This window comes from Penicillium waksmanii (genome assembly GCF_028829765.1).
Source record: "Penicillium waksmanii strain IBT 27052 chromosome Unknown utg000002l:1.0-3326099.0:1.0-3328782.0, whole genome shotgun sequence".
NCBI classification, from domain to species: domain Eukaryota; kingdom Fungi; phylum Ascomycota; class Eurotiomycetes; order Eurotiales; family Aspergillaceae; genus Penicillium; species Penicillium waksmanii.
The window spans coordinates 1099956-1118249 of record NW_026643249.1 but is presented as its reverse complement, the minus strand read 5'-3'; the positions used below and the strand labels follow the sequence as shown (position 1 = coordinate 1118249).

Genomic DNA, 18294 nt, shown 5'->3' with positions numbered 1-18294 from the left:
GTCTTTACTGAACAATGTCCAGCCCCACGCCAGCCAAAATGCGAGGCATCATCCAACCGAACACTAATTCAAAAGAACTATCCTTCACCACCCTGCCCACTCCAGCAATCAACCCATCACTGGGAGAACATCTAATCCAAGTCAAAACATGCGCCCCCTGTGCCGGAGAACTCCTCTGGCCAAAGAACTTCCCTCCGCCAAATCCCCGTGAGTTAGTTCCTTGCCCAGACGTCGCAGGAGTAATTATCTCCGGACCGGAAGATTCGCCATTCCAACCAGGCGATGAAGTCTACGCACGGACGAACTATATCCGCCCAGGCAATGCGCGAGAATTTACCATCGGGCTCACGGATGAATTGGCCCATAAACCCAAGACCCTGAGCTGGGTTGCAGCCGCCGCGGTGCCAGTCTCTGCCGAGACGGCGTGGCAGATTCTATTTATTCATGCGGGTATCGCTGGAGATGCGGAGGCTGACTTGGGTACGGCTCAAGACGCGTGGAAAGGAAAGAGGGTGCTTGTCACTGCTGCTTCGGGCGGTGTTGGAATGTGGGTGGTTCAGTTGGCTACTCTGCTCGGTGCGGAGGTCGTGGGTACATGTGGTACTGCGAATATTGCGCTTGTGCAGTCTCTTGGTGCGAAGGAGGTCCTTGATTATCGGTCTACTAATATCCGCGAGTGGGCGGAAGATCCTGTGAAGAAGGTGGATGTCGTTATTGATTGCATTGGGAGGCAGTCACTTGAGGATGCTTGGTGGACGGTTCGCGATGGAGGTGTGGTTCTTAGTATCTTCCAGCCACCCAAACAGGTTTGCCCTGCAGAATATACAGGAACAGATGTGAAGGATGTGTTTTTTGTCATGGAACCTGTCAGAAGACATCTGGAAAGTATCACAAAGCTGATTGAACTTGGTACTTGTCGTGGCATGATAGACAGTGTATGGCCCTTGGAGCAATATGAGGAAGCATTCAAGAGATTGGATGGAGGACATGCGAGAGGGAAGATTGTTTTCGATTTGTCTCTGAATCAGTAGGGTCGGGTTGTACAAAGAGCTTTGAATATTCAAATTTGATATTACTCTAGAGAACGATGAACGATTGCACCGATTTCCTTCAAGTTCCAAGGTTGCCGTGCTTTTTTATTCCAAAATTTCCAGTAGTATTATAGCCTTACGAATCGTCCAGAGAAATCAGTTCTCCGAAGCAATTCTTAATACAATATTCCAGAAGATCTTCGAAGGGATCTTCATGAAACAAATTCCCAGCTGAGATGCCAATGTCCAGCACGATTATCAAAGCCAGGTATTCACATTCGTTAGTTAAAAAATAAACACTATGCAAACGAGCATCATAGATATCATCTAATCATACATGCGCAATAGAGACCGAAACCTAGAGTCCACTTTTACCGGTTCATGAAACGCCGAACCCATCAACTGCAAAATAATCATTCAAAGGCTCTCACTCCTCGTCATCCTCTTTCTCCTCGTTATCCTCGTTCTTCACGTTCTCCTCGTTCTCCTCGAACGGATTTGGTGTAAAGGAATCCTGTACCCTCTCCGCCTCCAAAGCAGCGATCGCGCGTCGCAACTCATCTTCTCCAACGATAATTGTTCCAGCGCGCGCTGTACTCAGGAAACTAATCTCGAATAAATCTGCAGACAGATCCACATCAGGTTTGAGATGATGGGTTGGTGCAAGAGAGTGAGCCCCTTTGGATGGCTTCCGATCTGGGCTATGGCCATTTTCCAAATTCAGGCGAGCCCCAAATGAATCAAAAAGTGCGGGCACAGATCCAACGGTACTGCTGTCACCACTACTCCCAAGGCTTGGCTCGACGTCCTTATAGAGGGGTATCGTTTCCGCTGCCTCGGCGAGTCGTCCCGCCACACCGCATACGATACCTGAGGCTTCGAGAGGTAAATCGCGGAGGTCAAGCATAATTGGAATAAGGAAGTCTTCTTTTGAGCCAAGCAAAAGGCCCGAGCCATCTTCATAGTCTCTATGGGGACTAGAGGGCTCTGTGAAGCGAGGGAGGAGTCGTTTTTCGAGGAGAAGGGATGCGGCTGGATCAAGGGATGCTTGGGTAAGAGAGAGGAATCGTGGACTGTCGACAAGTAGGACAGTCGTGAGGGCATCGCGAAGGATAGACATGGAGCTTTCTTCGCTACCATATCCGAATTGATGGTGGGCTGCGCATTGCACAAGACGCAAGGTTTCATCAACATAAGGCGTAATTTGGCGTTTACGTAAGTTTTCAAATGTGCGTGTTTGGAGCTCTGATATTGTGGATGGCGGTGGGGTTCCTGGTGGTGTGGCGTCACTTGGATGGCGCTCAGTTCGAGGGGATGTCGGGCCTAAGGGGGTCATAAAGGCGGCGGTCGAGTCTTGAAACTGAAAGCCCCTGCTTTCCAGGGCGGCGACAACGCTGCCTTTGCTGTTCAGAGGGACGATAATATAGTCGGAGAAATAAGTTGAAATGAAGAAGATGGAGCTGGTGATGTGTCAGTTGGTTTGTTCCGGTGTTCTAATTCATTCTCGTTTCAACTGGAGCTTCCAGTACATACATTCCAGCCATAGCGAGTGGGCTGGTTAACTCCAAAACTCGTTTCCCAGCCTCCAACCCCTGGCCGATGACCTGCATGGCAATATAATCGTTGTCACTGACATCGAGCTGAGAATCGAGGGATTTATCTAATCCGCTCAGCTGTTGTCGAAGGGGTGTAAAATATTTTTCAACCAGGCGGCGAGGACATATCACAGATACTTCCACGGGCGTGATGGAGATGTTCAAAAAGGCCGGTGGCTTGTACCCGGAACCTTCTTCCGAGGTTGTTTCTACATTTTCGATGGATTCAAGTTCGTCTTCATCCTTTGTTTCCTCGAGGGGCGAGAGCTCGTCAAAGACCAATCTCAACACCGACTGGAGGAAGTAGGGATATAGGTCTAGTGGAATGTGTACCAGTGCAAGACGCTCCGCCTAGAAAGAGGTAAAATATATTCATCAGTGAACCGATCAGTGACTGCGTGTTTCAATTAGTTCAAATTCCTTACCAGAAAGTGCACTTGAGCATCGATCAGTGTCATTGGCTGATCCATGACGAGCCCCACCAAGTATGGAGGGTATAGCTTAGGTAGCTCAAGGATCTGCGATGATGTCGGAAGTGGTGTGCAGAACAACGCGATACAGAGTCGACCTTTGACCTTGACCTCGACCTTGACCCCAGAGTTCAGATTGTCGTGTCAGTTCCTGGGGGTTAAGGGGGGAGGGATAAGGCGGGGTCAGAAAGGTCACGTTCTCAGAGTTGCAATATTGGATGGGGCTTTTTGCAGGGCTTTTTCATCTTCTTTTGGACGGGCCCATTGAATGACAAGAGGGCGATTACGCCATTGACGTGATGGTTCACGGGTGTAATTGCGACAGAGTCAACGCCATTCACCAGGATGAGCACGAGAGAGTGAACAGGAAATTTGCTCGAATTGGGGAAATCCTTAATTTTAAATGGGATGAGTCAATCCTTCGTGAAAAAGTGGAAAAAGAGACGGGTAGAGTGGTCGATCATGTCAAAGAGCCCTGGAGAGAAGAGGAAGAAGAGGAGGAAGAAGGAAGAAGAGGAAGAAGAAGAAGCAAAGAAAGTCAGCCTTTCCTTCCCCGCCCACCCAGCTCACTCAACCAGCTTCCAACTCAACTTCTCTTCTCTCCCTCCCATTTTGATGCCTTATCGTGTGCCACCATCGTTACCAAATCTCTTATGCAACCTCGTCCGCTTTATCTCGTCCATCGTTCCCCGTCTCCACAGCTTATCGACTGGCCCCGCGCCTAACGCGGGCCCGCACGGACGAATGTGTCATGTCATGCAGCTGTGCCTGAACTCCCTGGGGAGCCCTGGAAACGCATTTGAGGTCGTTCGTTCCTTCGTTTCTGACTTCGTGTTGTCACCGGGCATCATCTTTGCGGGGATCTGTGCCCATTCGCCAATGAGGCGTAGCTGATTCCCCAATCTGGCCCCGGCCCCACGTTCAAGTCCCATTGATCGACCGGATAGTTATGCACCCGCTTACACTCGGAATATGTCTTCAACTTGGACTTGAAGTATACTACATCTATATTCTCACAGGCCCGGGTACATGAGATATACATACAACCACTGTGCTGCCACTACTACAATCTAAACTTCGTGTCCCAGTCTTTTGTCGGCCCACATTGCCACCGGCCTACAACCCCCCAAGTTGGACGAAGAGGGGCAAACTATATGATCGTCGCACTATCCACAAACTTCCCAGTGGTCGCTTGGTCCTCTAAACCGAGTCCGATAAGAGACTCGGACGTGGCAACCATCCCAAGTGGACCTGGCAAACAAACGCCCCTCGGGAGTCTGTGTCTGCTCCGCTGATGAGATCAAAAAGGGCGTTGCTAGAATCGCCGCGATGACCTCAGCTTACAAAACTTTACCATGTCCAGCCCTGGATGCAGGGCCTTCCTCACAATTGGCTACTACAGTAAGCTGGTGGCGGAGAGAGCACGCTCAGATCGGGTGTCCCCCAGTCCCCCGCGTGTGATGCTTTTGACTACTACTATTACTACTACTACATCCGAGTCTTTCCAGATCGGGCAAAACATGCCGTTACTGGACAACAGTAGTCCTGAAACATCCGACTCATCTGGTCATATACTTCAATCCCGGATTAAGAGCCATGTGAAGTTGCTTTAATTTGCAGTTTGTTTACCTTTACTAAGGCTGTCGACTCGGCATGTGGCCCCTTGCGTGAACTGGCCGGGCCGTGGCCAAGGACGGCAAGCCATCTACATGCCGGCCCTCTAGAATCCCACTGGCGGAATGCCTCGGCCGCGAGCAGAAATAACCCTTGAAGTCGGAGTACCTGCGTTAGCTATTCGTGCCTTTGTTTGTTTGAACCCTGAGAAAGGGTTTGCCGGATTGGCATTACAGAAAGGATGAAAATGGACACTGGATCTCAAAACAATGGCCCCTAGTGCAGATCTATTTTACAGTCAACTCGTTGTTAAAGGAAGGAATTCCCCAATGTCGCGCCCTCAATTACCTCGACTACACGCAGCCGACCGCCGATCGCCCTTTTTATCGACATATTCGTTTTTTCCTTTTTCTTTTTCAACTACATTATTGCTATTTCCTGTCGACATCCAACTACTAACGTGTCGGCCCCCGCTTCAGAGGATTTAATTATCTCTCTGGATTGGAGTCGATCACCATTCGTTATATAAACCGCCTCAATGGGCAAGTTTAATGTTTTTCTCTTGGCTGGCTTGGCCGCCAAGTTGGTAGCGGCCAAGGACGTCTATCTTGATTGGAACGTCACCTGGGTCAATGCCTCCCCCGACGGATTCGAGCGACCTGTGATCGGTATCAACAACCAATGGCCCTGCCCCCAGGTTGATGTGGAACTCGGAGACCAAGTAATTGTCGATGTTTACAACGGGCTGGGCAATCAGTCCACCGGCATCCACTGGCATGGCTTCCGCCAATATGGTACCGGCATCATGGACGGCAGTACCTCCGTCACCCAATGCCCTATTCCTCCCGGACAGCACATGCAGTATCGCTTCGACGTGAGTATAATCCAGTTGCAAAGCTAGGCGGTGTTGCTGATTACACGAATAGGTTAACCAAACTGGAACTTACTGGTATCACTCGCACAACATGGGCCAGTATCCTGATGGGTTCCGCGGGGCATTTATTGTCCATGACCCGAAACCACCATTCCAATTCGACGAGGAGATCACTTTGACTATGAGCGACTGGTACCATGAGCAGATGCCTAACCTGCTCAACCAATACCAGTCCGTGGAAAATGCCAAAGCTGGTGGATTCGAACCGATTCCTGACTCTGCGCTTATCAACGATTCTTCCAACACTAAGATCAAGGTTGTGCCTGGCAAGACATATCTTGTTCACATCATTTGTCTTGGAAACTGGCCTGGTCATGCTTGGGTCATCGATGGCCACGAGATGACCGTTGTTGAGGTTGATGGTGTATATGTTGATCCTTATCCTACTGGCGATAAAATGCTGCGCGTCGCTCCTGGCCAGCGCATGGGTGTCCTCATTCATACCAAGCCAGATGCCAGCCAAAACTTCGCTATTTGGGATACCATGGACATCAACATGATGTTCTTCTATGAGAACCGTCCTATTCCGCCTGGCTACAACCCTAATGCCACTGCTTGGCTTGTGTACGATGAGGCTAAGCCTTTGCCTCCCCCCCCCGGATATTCACCGGTTGGATCCATCTGTATTTGTTGACGACCTTGACTTTGTCCCTGCCGACAAGGAGCGAATCATGCAACCTATGCACCACCAAATCATATTGAATACCGGCGATACCGTGATTGATGGCGTGAAGCGCTTCACCATCAATAACAAAACCTATATCCCCCAGGACGTCCCTACTCTATACACGGCCAACACCATTGGATCGAATCTCTCATCTAATCCTGAAGTGTATGGACAAGTCAACCCGTTCGTCGTGCAGTATGGTGAGATTGTGGAAATTGTCATCAACAACCACCATAACAATCTGCACCCGTGGCATTTGCATGGCCATCAGTTCCAGGTCGTGCAGCGCTCTGATGTTAATGGTGGTTTCTTTACTGGCGCCTACTGGCAAAACATTTCCCACACCCCCGTTCGTCGTGATACCATTATGGTACAGAACAATGGCCACGCAGTGATCCGCTTCCGCGCAGACAACCCTGGTGTGTGGCTTCTACACTGCCATGTTGAATGGCATGTCGAGGCTGGTCTGACTGCCACTATCATTGAAGCCCCCGAGACATTCCCCCAGTCCCAGAAAGCGCCCCCCAAGAGCCACTACGACGTCTGTGCTGCCTACCCTGACCCTAGCAATGGAAACGCAGCTGGAAAGCATGGTCTTGATCTTGCTGGTGCTCATACAAAGGTCACTCCCGGTGACAATGGTGCTATGTACCCAGACGGTGCGAAGCCCGTCCCGGTATTGTCATCTGCCGCCCCTCCTGTGGCTGAGTCCAGCACTGTTCCTCCTCCAGCTCCTCCCGCAGAAACCAGTACTGCTCCTCCGCCCCCGCCCCCAGCTCCTGAGCCTACTCACCCCCACGGCTCCCCTCCCTTCCAGCCATCTGCACCCCAAGCTCCAGCCCCCAAGCCTACTGCCGAGCAGCCTGCGCCCAAACCAGCTCCTGCCAAGCCGGCGGCTCAGCAGCCAGCTCCCCAGCAACAGCCCGCCCCTCAGCAACAGCCCGCTCCAGCTCAGGCCCAGCCCATTCCTGTTGCCGAGCCAGTCCCTGTTGCTGAGTACTATCCTGAGCCTGAGCACTATCCTGAGCCTGAGTACTATCCTGAGCCTGAAGAACAGAACGAGCCTATCTACGCTTCCGAGACTGATGACTCGGGACCATGGCCACAGCCTGGCACCGACCATGCCCACGGACAGATTGGTGATGGATCGGACGGTGTGCCGCCACCCTATGGCGACACACAGGATACCAAGGGTGATTGGCCCAATCCGCACACCGACCAGTCTACTGGTCAAGTGCCTGATGGTCCTGACGGTAAGCCTATTGTGGCGCATACTGAGGATACCAAGGGTCCCTGGCCCAACCCCCACACCAACAATGGCTATATTGAGGAGGGCGGCCACAAGATCAAGATTCCTGAGGATACCTACCCCGACCTTCCTAAGGATTACCAGTACTGGGGCCAGTATGAGCGAGAGCAGTAGATTTTTTCCATCTCTCATTTTTAAAGAGGTTGTATATTAGCTTCTTGTCTGCCTAATGTTTACTTGACTTTGGGTATCTTTTAATCCTAATCCAAGAATATGAAAGTGGTTGGCTTTATTCCATTCTCCTTGTAATCTATCCTGATCTGAATCAGGAGTTCAATATTGCTAGCTCCCTCGCCCTTCATGCTTCGGACTCTTGAATGCTACCTTGATGTGGATATGCAGGCGACACACCCAGTATTCCGCAAGCGGCCATCCAAGTCAGGTACCACATTCCATATCCCTTGCGAGGTGACAAGCTTCACCACAAAAGATATAGCGAATGCCAGAATTTGTCTATTGCAGTAAATTGCACGACTGTTTTTTCTCGTATATTCATCTGTAAATTTATCGTCGGCTTTTTCCAATTCAGTAGACATTGATAGTTGGTATTCGAGCCCTCTCCTTGTCGTTAAGAACGGCTGCCTTTGCAGTAAGTAAATCTACCCGCATCCGGAACTTAACAGCCAATCAATTCCAGCAAATAGCATTAATTTGGCCACCTACTGTTTTCATCGATACAAACATCACACTCCATAAACCTGATGCGGAGTACTCTGCTTCCAGCCCTCACCATAGCCGTAGTAGATATGATTAAATTACTGGGTACAACCCTCGGGCGTTGTACGCCCTCTCCTGTGTTTCCCTCGAGAACGCTTATTGTTGTACAAGTCTTCGAATCCACCCCCAATCTCGATTCAACCTCATCAAAAATTCATCATGCCTCAATGGATTCTAGGAGATCGATTCGAAACCACTTACCCTCATAAGGGATCTATTAAGGCCCTGTGGGAGACGAAGTGGAAGTTTGTCGTATGTCTTTGGAGTCGACTTTTGGTCGAAAGATAGTGCTGACCCTAATTTACTATAGGCTTCAAAGTCTATTTATCCATTTCACGATGGCGCATTTGAGGACTTTGAGCCGATCTTCGAGAAGCTGATTGCCGTACGTCTCCTACATACTTTAACAACCTAATCAATAGTCGCAAACTAAACTAAACCAGGAAAATATCAACGACGCCTTCTCCGACGCCTACACAAACGCTTTCCTCCCCATTGCCTCCAAGCTCGAAGCCCAAGCAGTTGAAGCGCTCAACAATGGCCATCCAGACAAGGCATCCGACCTCTACCGTCGTGCCTCCGTCGTCCTTCGAATCTCGCGCTTCCCATACGTGAGCCCCAGCAGCCGTCCCGAGTCCTCCATCAAGCGAGTCGCCTTCGACCGCCAGAAAGACGTATACCTGAAAGCCGCATCGCTGTGGAACCCGATCATCAAGGAAGAAATCATCCCACACAAGCACGCTACCGGCAAAGATGGCAATCAGATCCCAATCTACGTCCGTCTCCCGAATGAAGCGAGCGAGGGTCCGGTCCCTGTCATCCTGATCATGACCGGACTGGACGGCTACAGACCCGACAACAGCCAGCGCACGCACGAGATCATCAACCGCGGCTGGGCAACTGTGATTGTCGAAATCCCCGGCACAGCCGATTGTCCCGCTGATCCTGCCGACCCTGAGTCCCCGGATCGTTTGTGGTCTAGTGTTTTGGATTACATGGCTTCGCGGCCTGAGTTTGATATGTCTCGTGTCGCGGTCTGGGGACTCAGTGCCGGTGGCTTCTATGCTATTCGTGCTGCTTGTACCCATCGTGATCGCCTCATTGGATCTATGGCTCATGGCCCTGGTAGCCACCATTTCTTGGACCCGGATTGGCTGCGTAAGGTCAATGACCATGAATATCCGTTTACGTGAGTTTCCTGTCTTCTATGCTCGATGTTTTTCCCCTCAATTAGAGCTAACCGTTATGATAGTATCACGGATAGCTGGGCTGAGAAGTACGGCTACGAGAGCACGGAGGACTTTGTGCGAAATGCGCAGAAGAAGTTCTCGCTTGTTGAGACTGGCGTTGTGGACCAGCCTAATTGCCGACTGCTATTGTTGAACGTGCGTTTACCCTGACTTGATACTTTGATCATTCAAATCGGCATACTGACTTACATCCAGGGCGTTGATGATGGAGTCGTCCCCATTGAAGATTGCCTTGTTCTTTTCAACCACGGTGGTCCCAAGGAAGGCCGTTTCTTCGATGGTATGGTTCATATGGGATACCCAAACAGCCTACCTGTTTCTTACAAGTGGCTTGAGGATCTTCTGTCACCCAACAAGACCGAGGTAAAGAACTAGGTGGACCTTGACTGAGATTTCCAGCTTGTTTGAACCTTTGATGTGCAGTTGTCCTTTAGTAAATTGATCACTTCTATTCGCTTTGCTTTTAGAAAGCGTATCATTCAGTAAACACGTAGCCACATTCCAAGATGGTTGGAAATAATCCAGGATCCTCGGGTCATTAATCACGAGGTTGCGCTACATCAACTTCATAAATTCAATGTCCTATTCGGATATGGATGCCCTTGAGGAAATGCCCACAGTCCGGATAGCTGCAGCGGTTCATTATTCCCCGTCACCCACCCCCCGGGTATTGTCATTTCAACCTACCTGATGGCACTGAGCATTCTATGGATGTTCTGGGCCATCCGTAAACACATAGCCGATTGCCATGTGTTGTCCCAATTGAAAAATCTCCCGGTGAAAATGGATCTAACCCCATACCATCTTGAGCCCTAGGGTATAAAAGTGCCGACTTCTCTTCTCGGTGTCTCTACACTCTAGAATTACTTACATCACGTAAGGCATAGGTAGGCTTGGGTGTATAGTATCGATTTGAACGGGGTTTTACTGATACTACTAGTAGATGTTTATCTCATCAAAGACCAAAAACTCCGAGTCTATCTCATCTCAGATATCAGATATCAGGATGCTTGCCTACGAACTCCTGGCTATGGGTATCTTCTTCGGGACTACCTTGGCCCAACCAACAAATGCTACGCGAAAATGGGCCCAATTCTACGACGACGATTCCTGCGGTGGTTCCCACGGGCTTTCAGTTAGCCTTAATAACCCGGGATGTCTGAACGAGGCCGGAAGAGGCTCCTTTAAACTTCACGGATACGATTTCGGGCAATACTTTTTAATATCTAGCCCGGACAACGATTGCCCATGTCAATCCTACTGCACTCGTCTTACGGGCCGCGACAATGGGTGCTTCAAGTTACAGGGTAACATGCTTGGTTCATCTTATCGTTTTGTTCGCAGGGAGAATAAACTTTGTCCCCAGAATCAATGCTGAAGTATCGTTGAGTTCAAGTTATTGATATTGCTTTGATCTATTTGGAATGACAAGGAGTTTCGTGATAGTCTCTCTGTCGGCTGCTACTGGTGGTTACTGTTTTTAACATTCCAAGGAAAAATCACAATACTCGTACTATAGCAGGTTGTCTCCATTTTTGGTGCCCTTGGAATGGCAATGGTGTAGATTACACTTGAACGCCCGCAATGCATGAAAGATCCTTTCCAACACACATATCCAACCCGAACCATTGATATACTGCAAAATATTAAACAAATCAATCAATCGTCATCCACCCTAGCACGTTTGGAGCCACGGTCATCAGGCTCTGCTTCTTGGATACCATAGCGCTTCTGACCAGCTGTGACATCGGCAATCATGCTGTCAATACCGAATGGATCCGCAGTATCCTTCTCAAACTGTACAGGGCCTTGACGCTCTTCGGCATCAGCAGCACCACGGAAACCTTCCTTGGCACGTCCAAGAACCTCGAAGCGGTTGGTCTTTTGGATCTTGCTCATCTCGCCTTCGCCTGCCTCCTCGTCGTCAGCGTCGGCCTGGGCCCGAGGACGGTAGATGCTGTTGATGGCGTCCTGCGCGGCAAACAGCGGCTTGTCGTAAGGGTTATCCTCGTTGAATCCAGCATGCATACCACTGGTCTGGTTGAACAAACGCGAATCCCACATAGACTCGGAGCTTTGGGTCGGCTTGGCCAATCCAAGAGCGACCTTCTCGGAAATATCACGGTTCTGCTCGCGGGCCATAGTCTGTATGCGACGCTCTGTTCCCATCCGAGACTGGCGGAGTTGTCGCTCGTTCTCCTGGCGACGCTCGCGGCGCTGCTGCTCACGATCACGGGCAGCTTGCTCGTCTTGGTCGGGGGTGGCGGATCTTGACGAGTAAGGGGATACGCTTCGACTAGCACTGCGCGAGCGCGATCGGGCATCGGAATCGCGGCGGCTGGGACCAGCACGCTCCTGGCGCGCCTTTTGAGCCAATTGTCGAAGATGCTCTTCCTTCTGGGCCTTCTCCTTCTCGGCAAGCTTCTGCTGCATCTGGGCACGAAGCTGCACTTCCTCTCTGGCGTGGCGATCGGCGGTGAACAAGGACTCTGCAAGCTGAGCGAACTTGTCGTTGATAGTCACATCCTGTAATCCACGGCCATCGGCAGCCAGACGCTTGTCCAGGGGGACGGTATAACCCTTTGGATTCTTCCAGTTCGACACGGGCGGGGGGATCTTCCACGCCTCTTGATCCTCGGCAGTAAGCTTTCTCGGCGGCGAGTGCATGACGGGGGGCGGAGGAGATGGCGGGCCACGGGGGATCTTCTTATGCTTGAATTTAGGTGGTTCCATCGGATCCTGCTGTCGGTCCACGATCTTCATGATACGGTCGTTCTTCTTGTCGTTATCTCCCATCTGGTTCGCAGGCGTATATCGCACAAACGTGGGCTCGTTCCGGCGTCCGCCCTTAACGTTCTTCGGCTTCTGGGCTTGAACGGCTCCATCGACAAGACTGGCTAGGGCATTCTTGGTTTTCTCCATCTGCGCTGCAACTTCCTCCTCCGATGGGCGGTCTAACGAGATCTCTCCCATATCCACTCGCTGTCGCAGTGGGATCAAATCTTTGAATGACGCATGGACGACCCGATTGTCGGCATGTCCCCGGCGCGCAATGGCATCGTACTTCACCTTGCCCTCGGCATCAACCTGGACCGCGAGCGCATTCGAAGTCGAAGAGGTTCCCTTTCGACCCATGTCGAGAGGGTATTGGGCGACTAGAATTTCAGGGAACGCGCCGCCGTCGCCAAAATCCTCGGGAGCTCGAGGTCGCCATCCTGCGCGGTTTCCATATGGCGGAGGTCCAACTCTCTGTGTTAGTAAAGTCTCATTAGTTATTAATCCAGACGAAGAGGGCCAAAAAGATAAAGCTCACCCGTAGGACGACTTGGGTTTCGTCGAGCTGGTCGGCGCCCACCACACGCGGGCCACGGGGTTGCGCATGTTGTGGCACCTCCTCTTCTTCGCCGGTATATTTGGGCTTGGGAAGGGATTTAAAGAGTCCCGATGCGAGAGAAGCCATGATGAGACCTAGAACAGGACAGGAGCTGCCAAGTCAAGGTGGTTGGTTGAGGGGAGAATCTGGAGAGATGCGCTTGGCTTTTGCAAAATAGCGCGGGTGGCGGATTTCGGTCGCCGTATGCCAAGCCTTTTGTCGATCCTGACTTTGGAAGGGTAACTATTAGTATGTACAGAGGGATTATAATATCGGAGATAATTTAATGGTTTATTTATCCAGTGCAGCTCGTAGACATCTTTAAGATACAATCATGCAGTAATATTACACAGGGCACACGTACACCAAGATGTTGGGATGAAATCGATGCCCGATAAGGTAGGTGTCTGTTACGCTCAGTTGGATATAAGGTGTGCACGTACTGGACAGTAAGCTCCATCTTTGTCGCCAAGTTCGACAAAATGCTCTTGTCCCTGGAACTTGTACCAAATCTTCAAGCGTTTCGGCAGTAACGGTGCTGGATCATAGAATCCTAGAGTTTGGAACTGCCAATCAACATGTCAGCAACCTCATAAAACTTCACTTTGTATGTTAGGAATCTGCCTTACCTTCACCCGTTCCTTCGGTATCACCAACTGACCCCCGTATACCAGTGCTGCCACGGGGATGGTCGCGTCAATAACTCGAGGTTCCGTGAATCCGCTCTTAGGCTTCTTGCTTTGCGAAGGGTAGTAACCATATTCTGCCTTTGTAACAACCAAGCCGCCGTGATATTCCTCCCGTGCTTGCCGTCGCTGTACTTGATCCAGCATCAGCTCGATAGCTTGCTCGCTTTCGGCGCGTTTCTTGGGGATGAGACTATTCAGCTCCTTATGGCGACGGGCAACTGCCTGTCGACGCTTCTTTCGTTCGCGTGGGCGAGCATATCCAAATTCAATAGCACAGTATGTCACCCAGGGTATGGCAGTGGCCAATACTGCAGCATCGTGATGTCGGTGAGGCATCAGAATAACGGGAAGATTGATGCGCTGGCCAAGACGTTTCCAGTGAACAGTCATTGAGACATTGTTCGCCGAAATACCCATACCCAGTCCAATCCTGGTATTTTCTCCGAATAGCCGGGTACCCTTCACGGTCCACTGGATAGAGCCGTCGAGCCCGATGACACTCGAAACTTGAACCTTGACCGCGCGTGCTTCGTCCATCTTTGCCATTGGCAGGTAGCCTTCGGAGTTCCACTCAGTCCTCACAGGATCATCCATTGGCTTTCCGGAGAATAAATTCCTTGAATAGGTAAGAGCGACGCCACCACCGCCTGGAGAAAGCGTGAGGGATGCGTTCCATGCTTCTGCAGAGCGATCAATATCCGCCTTTTCCAGACGTTGTGCTTCGTCATCATAGTCACCCTCCTCTTCACCTCCAGTTTGTGCAGGCTTAGGCTTCGCTACTGACATCAGAGCTATTTGAAGCTGACTGGGGTTTTCCATCGAAGCATAAAAGGCCTCGGCGCTCATTCCAAGTGAAGGGAAAGTTTCAGTGAGGAAACCGGGCCATTGTAAAAGTCCGCTGTTCCAGGTGAGCACTGCAACCTTTCTTTCGGCTATTTGCTTTGTCGCCTGTATCTGGAAAGACGGCGGGCTTTCAGCAAGGGATCGCTGGATGGTACCAGTGGCAGCCACATTGAACGGCTTAATGCCTGAGACCGGTTGGTAGGCTCGAGTAACGGTAGTCGTAAGGGCTGGGGTTGGAAGTAGAAGCGCACCGAGCGAGACGCTTGAATCCTTTAAGAACGAGAAAGGGAATCGATTCCAGACATCGCGGGTGCCGAGAAGGCCCTTGAAATTGGGTCTCACGGTGGCTCCAAGCTCAAGTGCATTCCCCACTAAAATCGGTGCTATAGGTACCTCAATATCCTCCTGCTCCGTGCCGTCGTCATAAGAAATGGTCAATCGCTGCCTCCGTTCTTTTATATTGCCCCTGACACCAGCATTTATCGTGAGCTGTACTAGATCCTCGTCATCGTCTTCTGAATCTGGTTCTTCTGTAGAGGTGTCCTTATCTTCAGAGTCGTTGTTCGTTGCCTTGAAGAAGTCTGGAAGTGGTAATGGTGTATTGAAACTGTAATTCACCCCAAACGTGGAGAGTTCCGGCGAGGGTATATGGAAAGTCACATCGTCGTCATCGCCTACTGTGATTGTTTCCGATGCATCGATTCCAATGGTTAACGTGCCTCTAGGATATCCAATGTCACGAATGGTCAGCAATAGTCTATATGAGATAGAGCATGAAGAAAGGAACGCCACGCTCAGCACATACATGGCTTTCCACGAGGCTTTCCACAGCCTTACGCTCCCGCTTCTTCATTGTTCTCAAGAACCACCGCCGAAATTGGCCCGGAGACATAGTCTTGACGCCGACATCTTGATTCGCAGCTTCGCCGTGAAGACCCATAGAACCAAAATGCGCCCACTCCCGTTTCACTCCCTCTGCACCCATCATGTCATAGACCGTTCGCTTTTGCGAGTCGATAAGCACATCATAGGCCTCTTGGATTTGGTTGAAGTGCCGCCGGGCTGCCTCGCGAAGGTGCGGAGGTTGTTTATCCGGATGGAAGCTGAGAGTCAAGTTGCGGTAGGCGGAACGGACATCCGCATCGGTCGGGGGAGGTTGAGAGGAAAGACCCAAAAGGGCATAGTAGTCGACCGTGTCGGGGTAGTTTGCATCTGCGACCATGCTGTAGTCTCCGTCAAGTCCGTCATCGTCGCGGTCAGAGCGAGAGTCGTGGTCGGAGCCCAAGTCGTGGTCGGCCACGGTGGCGGACCGGTCGAAGGTAGAAGCCATTTTGAGCTCGCTGGACACAAGATAAAAGGCACTAGGTGTAAGGGAGGGCCATGGTCTTTAGGCCTTGTCGAGGGAGTGTGGTGCAACAAAAGATGTTGGAGGTTGAGATTCGGAGAAACTTTCCGCGCTCCGTCGGCCCCGCAAAGGGATGGGATGACACGGTACGACTAGTACCTTTTTATAGCTACTAGTCAGCAAATACTATAGTATAGGCCATATTAATAATTTTAGTGACGGGAGCGGACCAAGATGGGACGAAATCGATGATGATGGAGGGGAAAGCCCTCAGAGCAATAGCTATCAATACTATTACTACAAAGGACCAACGCAACATGAATGCCACAAAGGCCACAAAGCAGTGTGGGCTGACAAGAGGCCCTAGGCCTCACCAAATTTTATATAACATTCAGTGGAGATAGAAGAGTAATAAGCCTCAGTGATATAGTAGTACTAGTATGTAGGAAATTATCTCTGTTGATACAAAAAGCAATATACACTGGCACAGTACCAACCCTAGTACTAACTAGTACAGCTGTGGGGATCAGCCTAAGGCATACATGAATACCTTCAAGTTCTAGTGAACTAGGATAAGTAAACAGTGTGGTATTAGCATGCACATGGGCTAGTATGGACGCCATTACTTACCCTATAATACTAGTATGTAGTAAACTACTAGTAATCAACCTTGGAAGCTATAATAATAATAATAATAATCTCACAGTATGATTCGTGCCTCGGCAGTATGATCTGCATTGACTGCACGAAATCCTGTATCCCGGTCAGGCTAATTTGCCTTTTTTATCATATTTTCTTCTTCAATAGAAAGGTATATAGATACTGAATCATAAATAAACATATCTATATACTATATACACAAATATGTGGTTCGTCATATCTGCCAAGACTCTGGGGAAGGGTGGCCATAACAATTCCAAGGTTGAAGGGTGCCTGCAGAGCCTCAGCCATGTCAGCTTCAGCTTCAGTCCTAGAGACTCCCCCCCTACTTGCCCGCACCAAAGACACCAACTTGAACCCCCACGAGATGCCACCCAAACTTGAGGCCGAAGAGGACGAGGATGCCACATTTGACTGGCTACATCAACCACCTCCAGTCCATCGGATCAATCTCTCATTACCCCCAGCCGAGCGTTATGTAGAACTGGCACAATTCTACCGAGATCCAATGCGATCGCTACGAGGCACGTTTGACGAGTTGGTCACGTCCCTATCCCCCAAGATCCCACTGGGATTAGTTCACCGATTGGCTCGTACCTTCTTACGCAGACTCTCCACGAGCGAAGAGACCGAGGAACTGCGGGGAATCAGTCGTGTCACGGGTATTGACCTTTACCTCCTAATCTGCTTCAATACAGTTCTGGATCTTCTCATGGGATGCACAAGTGGAGGAGTGCGCACAAAGCATGGATCTGAGACCAGGATGCTTCATTTCCGGACCCTGGATTGGGGCATGGAGAAACTTCGCCCTCTGATAGTCCAGCTGGAATTCACCCGTGATGACCACCCGGAGAGAGTACTCGCGACAACTGTAGGCTATGTCGGCTATGTCGGTGTTCTCACGGGGGTGAGGAAAGACCTGAGCATATCGCTCAACTTCCGCCCAGTTCATGATACGACGAAAAACTTCCCTTTCTACCTCAATCATCTTCTCGTTCTTCTTGGTCGACGCCCGTCTATCTCTTCGCTTTTGCGACAATGTCTCATTCCGTCTTCGCCAAATTCAAAACGCCTAGGGTGGGACTGGAAATTGCCGACTTTGTATAATATCATGGACGATATTCCCAGTCAACCCACTACCGCGGCCTATCTTATCTTCAGTGATGGGCAAAGGACAGTGACAATGGAAAAGGATGTCAGGACGGCAGTCACCCGTTTCGATCCATACTTCATCATTGTCACGAACAATGACCAGGACTCGGCCACAATACCATCGCAGGACGCAGCAGAAAACATGGAAAGCGGCCAAAGTAGACTCGCCCTGGTCTCGGGGGAACCACTCTCTATGGAGGAGTTGATTGAAGACAGCAAAGATAGACGTGCGTGTATGCAGAAAAAATGGGATCACAAGATGAAGCAGAATCAGCGGGATAGAGATCGAAGAGATCAAACAAGAGAGCTGCTAGTTGATGAGAGTCCCGAGGATACGAATAAACATCATTCAGGAGTTCGCTCGTCGCTACGCCTCAGACAAAAGGCAGTGGAAAGGCAAAAGCGAGTTGATTCGGAAATTAGCAAACTACGTGGTAATGCTGATCGTTCAGATACGGCTATCACGCCCCGGGAAGCACTTAGCTGGCTCACCACGTACCCAATTGTGAATGAGGACACTCATTACGCCACCTTGATGGATCCATCCGAAGGCAAATTGTTTTGGGTCAGCTTGTACGACTCAGGTCAGATCACAGCATGAGAGATAGGGTGCCCAGGTGGGGTTGGTTATAAATGAGTTCTCTG

The 18294-nt window shown here is 50.4% G+C and overlaps 8 protein-coding genes across 8 annotated transcripts; 6 read left to right on the top strand and 2 right to left on the bottom strand.

Annotated features, from left to right (window-relative positions):
- Window positions 1-38: 38 nt before the first annotated feature.
- On the top strand, window positions 39-1031 carry N7481_002091 (NADP-dependent oxidoreductase; the record flags this gene model as incomplete). Its single annotated transcript, XM_057261310.1, has 1 exon — window positions 39-1031. One exon carries the CDS (start codon window positions 39-41, stop codon window positions 1029-1031), a length of 993 nt encoding a protein of 330 aa, XP_057126242.1.
- Window positions 1032-1458: 427 nt separating this feature from the next.
- On the bottom strand, window positions 1459-3084 carry N7481_002090 (ACT domain-containing protein; the record flags this gene model as incomplete). The annotated part of the gene is made up of 3 exons (XM_057261309.1): window positions 1459-2491; window positions 2565-2977; window positions 3052-3084. 3 exons carry the CDS (start codon window positions 3082-3084, stop codon window positions 1459-1461), a joined length of 1479 nt encoding a protein of 492 aa, XP_057126241.1.
- A 474-nt stretch (window positions 3085-3558) lies between these two features.
- On the top strand, window positions 3559-3990 carry N7481_002089 (uncharacterized protein; the record flags this gene model as incomplete). Its single annotated transcript, XM_057261308.1, has 1 exon — window positions 3559-3990. One exon carries the CDS (start codon window positions 3559-3561, stop codon window positions 3988-3990), a length of 432 nt encoding a protein of 143 aa, XP_057126240.1.
- A 1258-nt stretch (window positions 3991-5248) lies between these two features.
- On the top strand, window positions 5249-7734 carry abr1 (multicopper oxidase abr1; the record flags this gene model as incomplete). Its single annotated transcript, XM_057261307.1, has 3 exons — window positions 5249-5584; window positions 5637-6254; window positions 6307-7734. The coding sequence occupies 3 exons, from the start codon at window positions 5249-5251 to the stop codon at window positions 7732-7734; spliced, it is 2382 nt and encodes a 793-aa protein (XP_057126239.1).
- Window positions 7735-8496: 762 nt separating this feature from the next.
- Window positions 8497-9962, top strand: ayg1 (heptaketide hydrolyase ayg1; the record flags this gene model as incomplete). Its single annotated transcript, XM_057261306.1, has 5 exons — window positions 8497-8589; window positions 8648-8722; window positions 8781-9526; window positions 9590-9722; window positions 9783-9962. The coding sequence occupies 5 exons, from the start codon at window positions 8497-8499 to the stop codon at window positions 9960-9962; spliced, it is 1227 nt and encodes a 408-aa protein (XP_057126238.1).
- A 631-nt stretch (window positions 9963-10593) lies between these two features.
- On the top strand, window positions 10594-10965 carry N7481_002086 (uncharacterized protein; the record flags this gene model as incomplete). Its single annotated transcript, XM_057261305.1, has 1 exon — window positions 10594-10965. The coding sequence occupies one exon, from the start codon at window positions 10594-10596 to the stop codon at window positions 10963-10965; it is 372 nt and encodes a 123-aa protein (XP_057126237.1).
- Window positions 10966-11246: 281 nt separating this feature from the next.
- N7481_002085 (uncharacterized protein) lies at window positions 11247-15822 on the bottom strand (the record flags this gene model as incomplete). Its single annotated transcript, XM_057261304.1, has 5 exons — window positions 11247-12836; window positions 12901-13055; window positions 13400-13526; window positions 13590-15211; window positions 15285-15822. 5 exons carry the CDS (start codon window positions 15820-15822, stop codon window positions 11247-11249), a joined length of 4032 nt encoding a protein of 1343 aa, XP_057126236.1.
- A 964-nt stretch (window positions 15823-16786) lies between these two features.
- On the top strand, window positions 16787-18250 carry N7481_002084 (uncharacterized protein; the record flags this gene model as incomplete). Its single annotated transcript, XM_057261303.1, has 1 exon — window positions 16787-18250. The coding sequence occupies one exon, from the start codon at window positions 16787-16789 to the stop codon at window positions 18248-18250; it is 1464 nt and encodes a 487-aa protein (XP_057126235.1).
- Window positions 18251-18294: the final 44 nt, after the last annotated feature.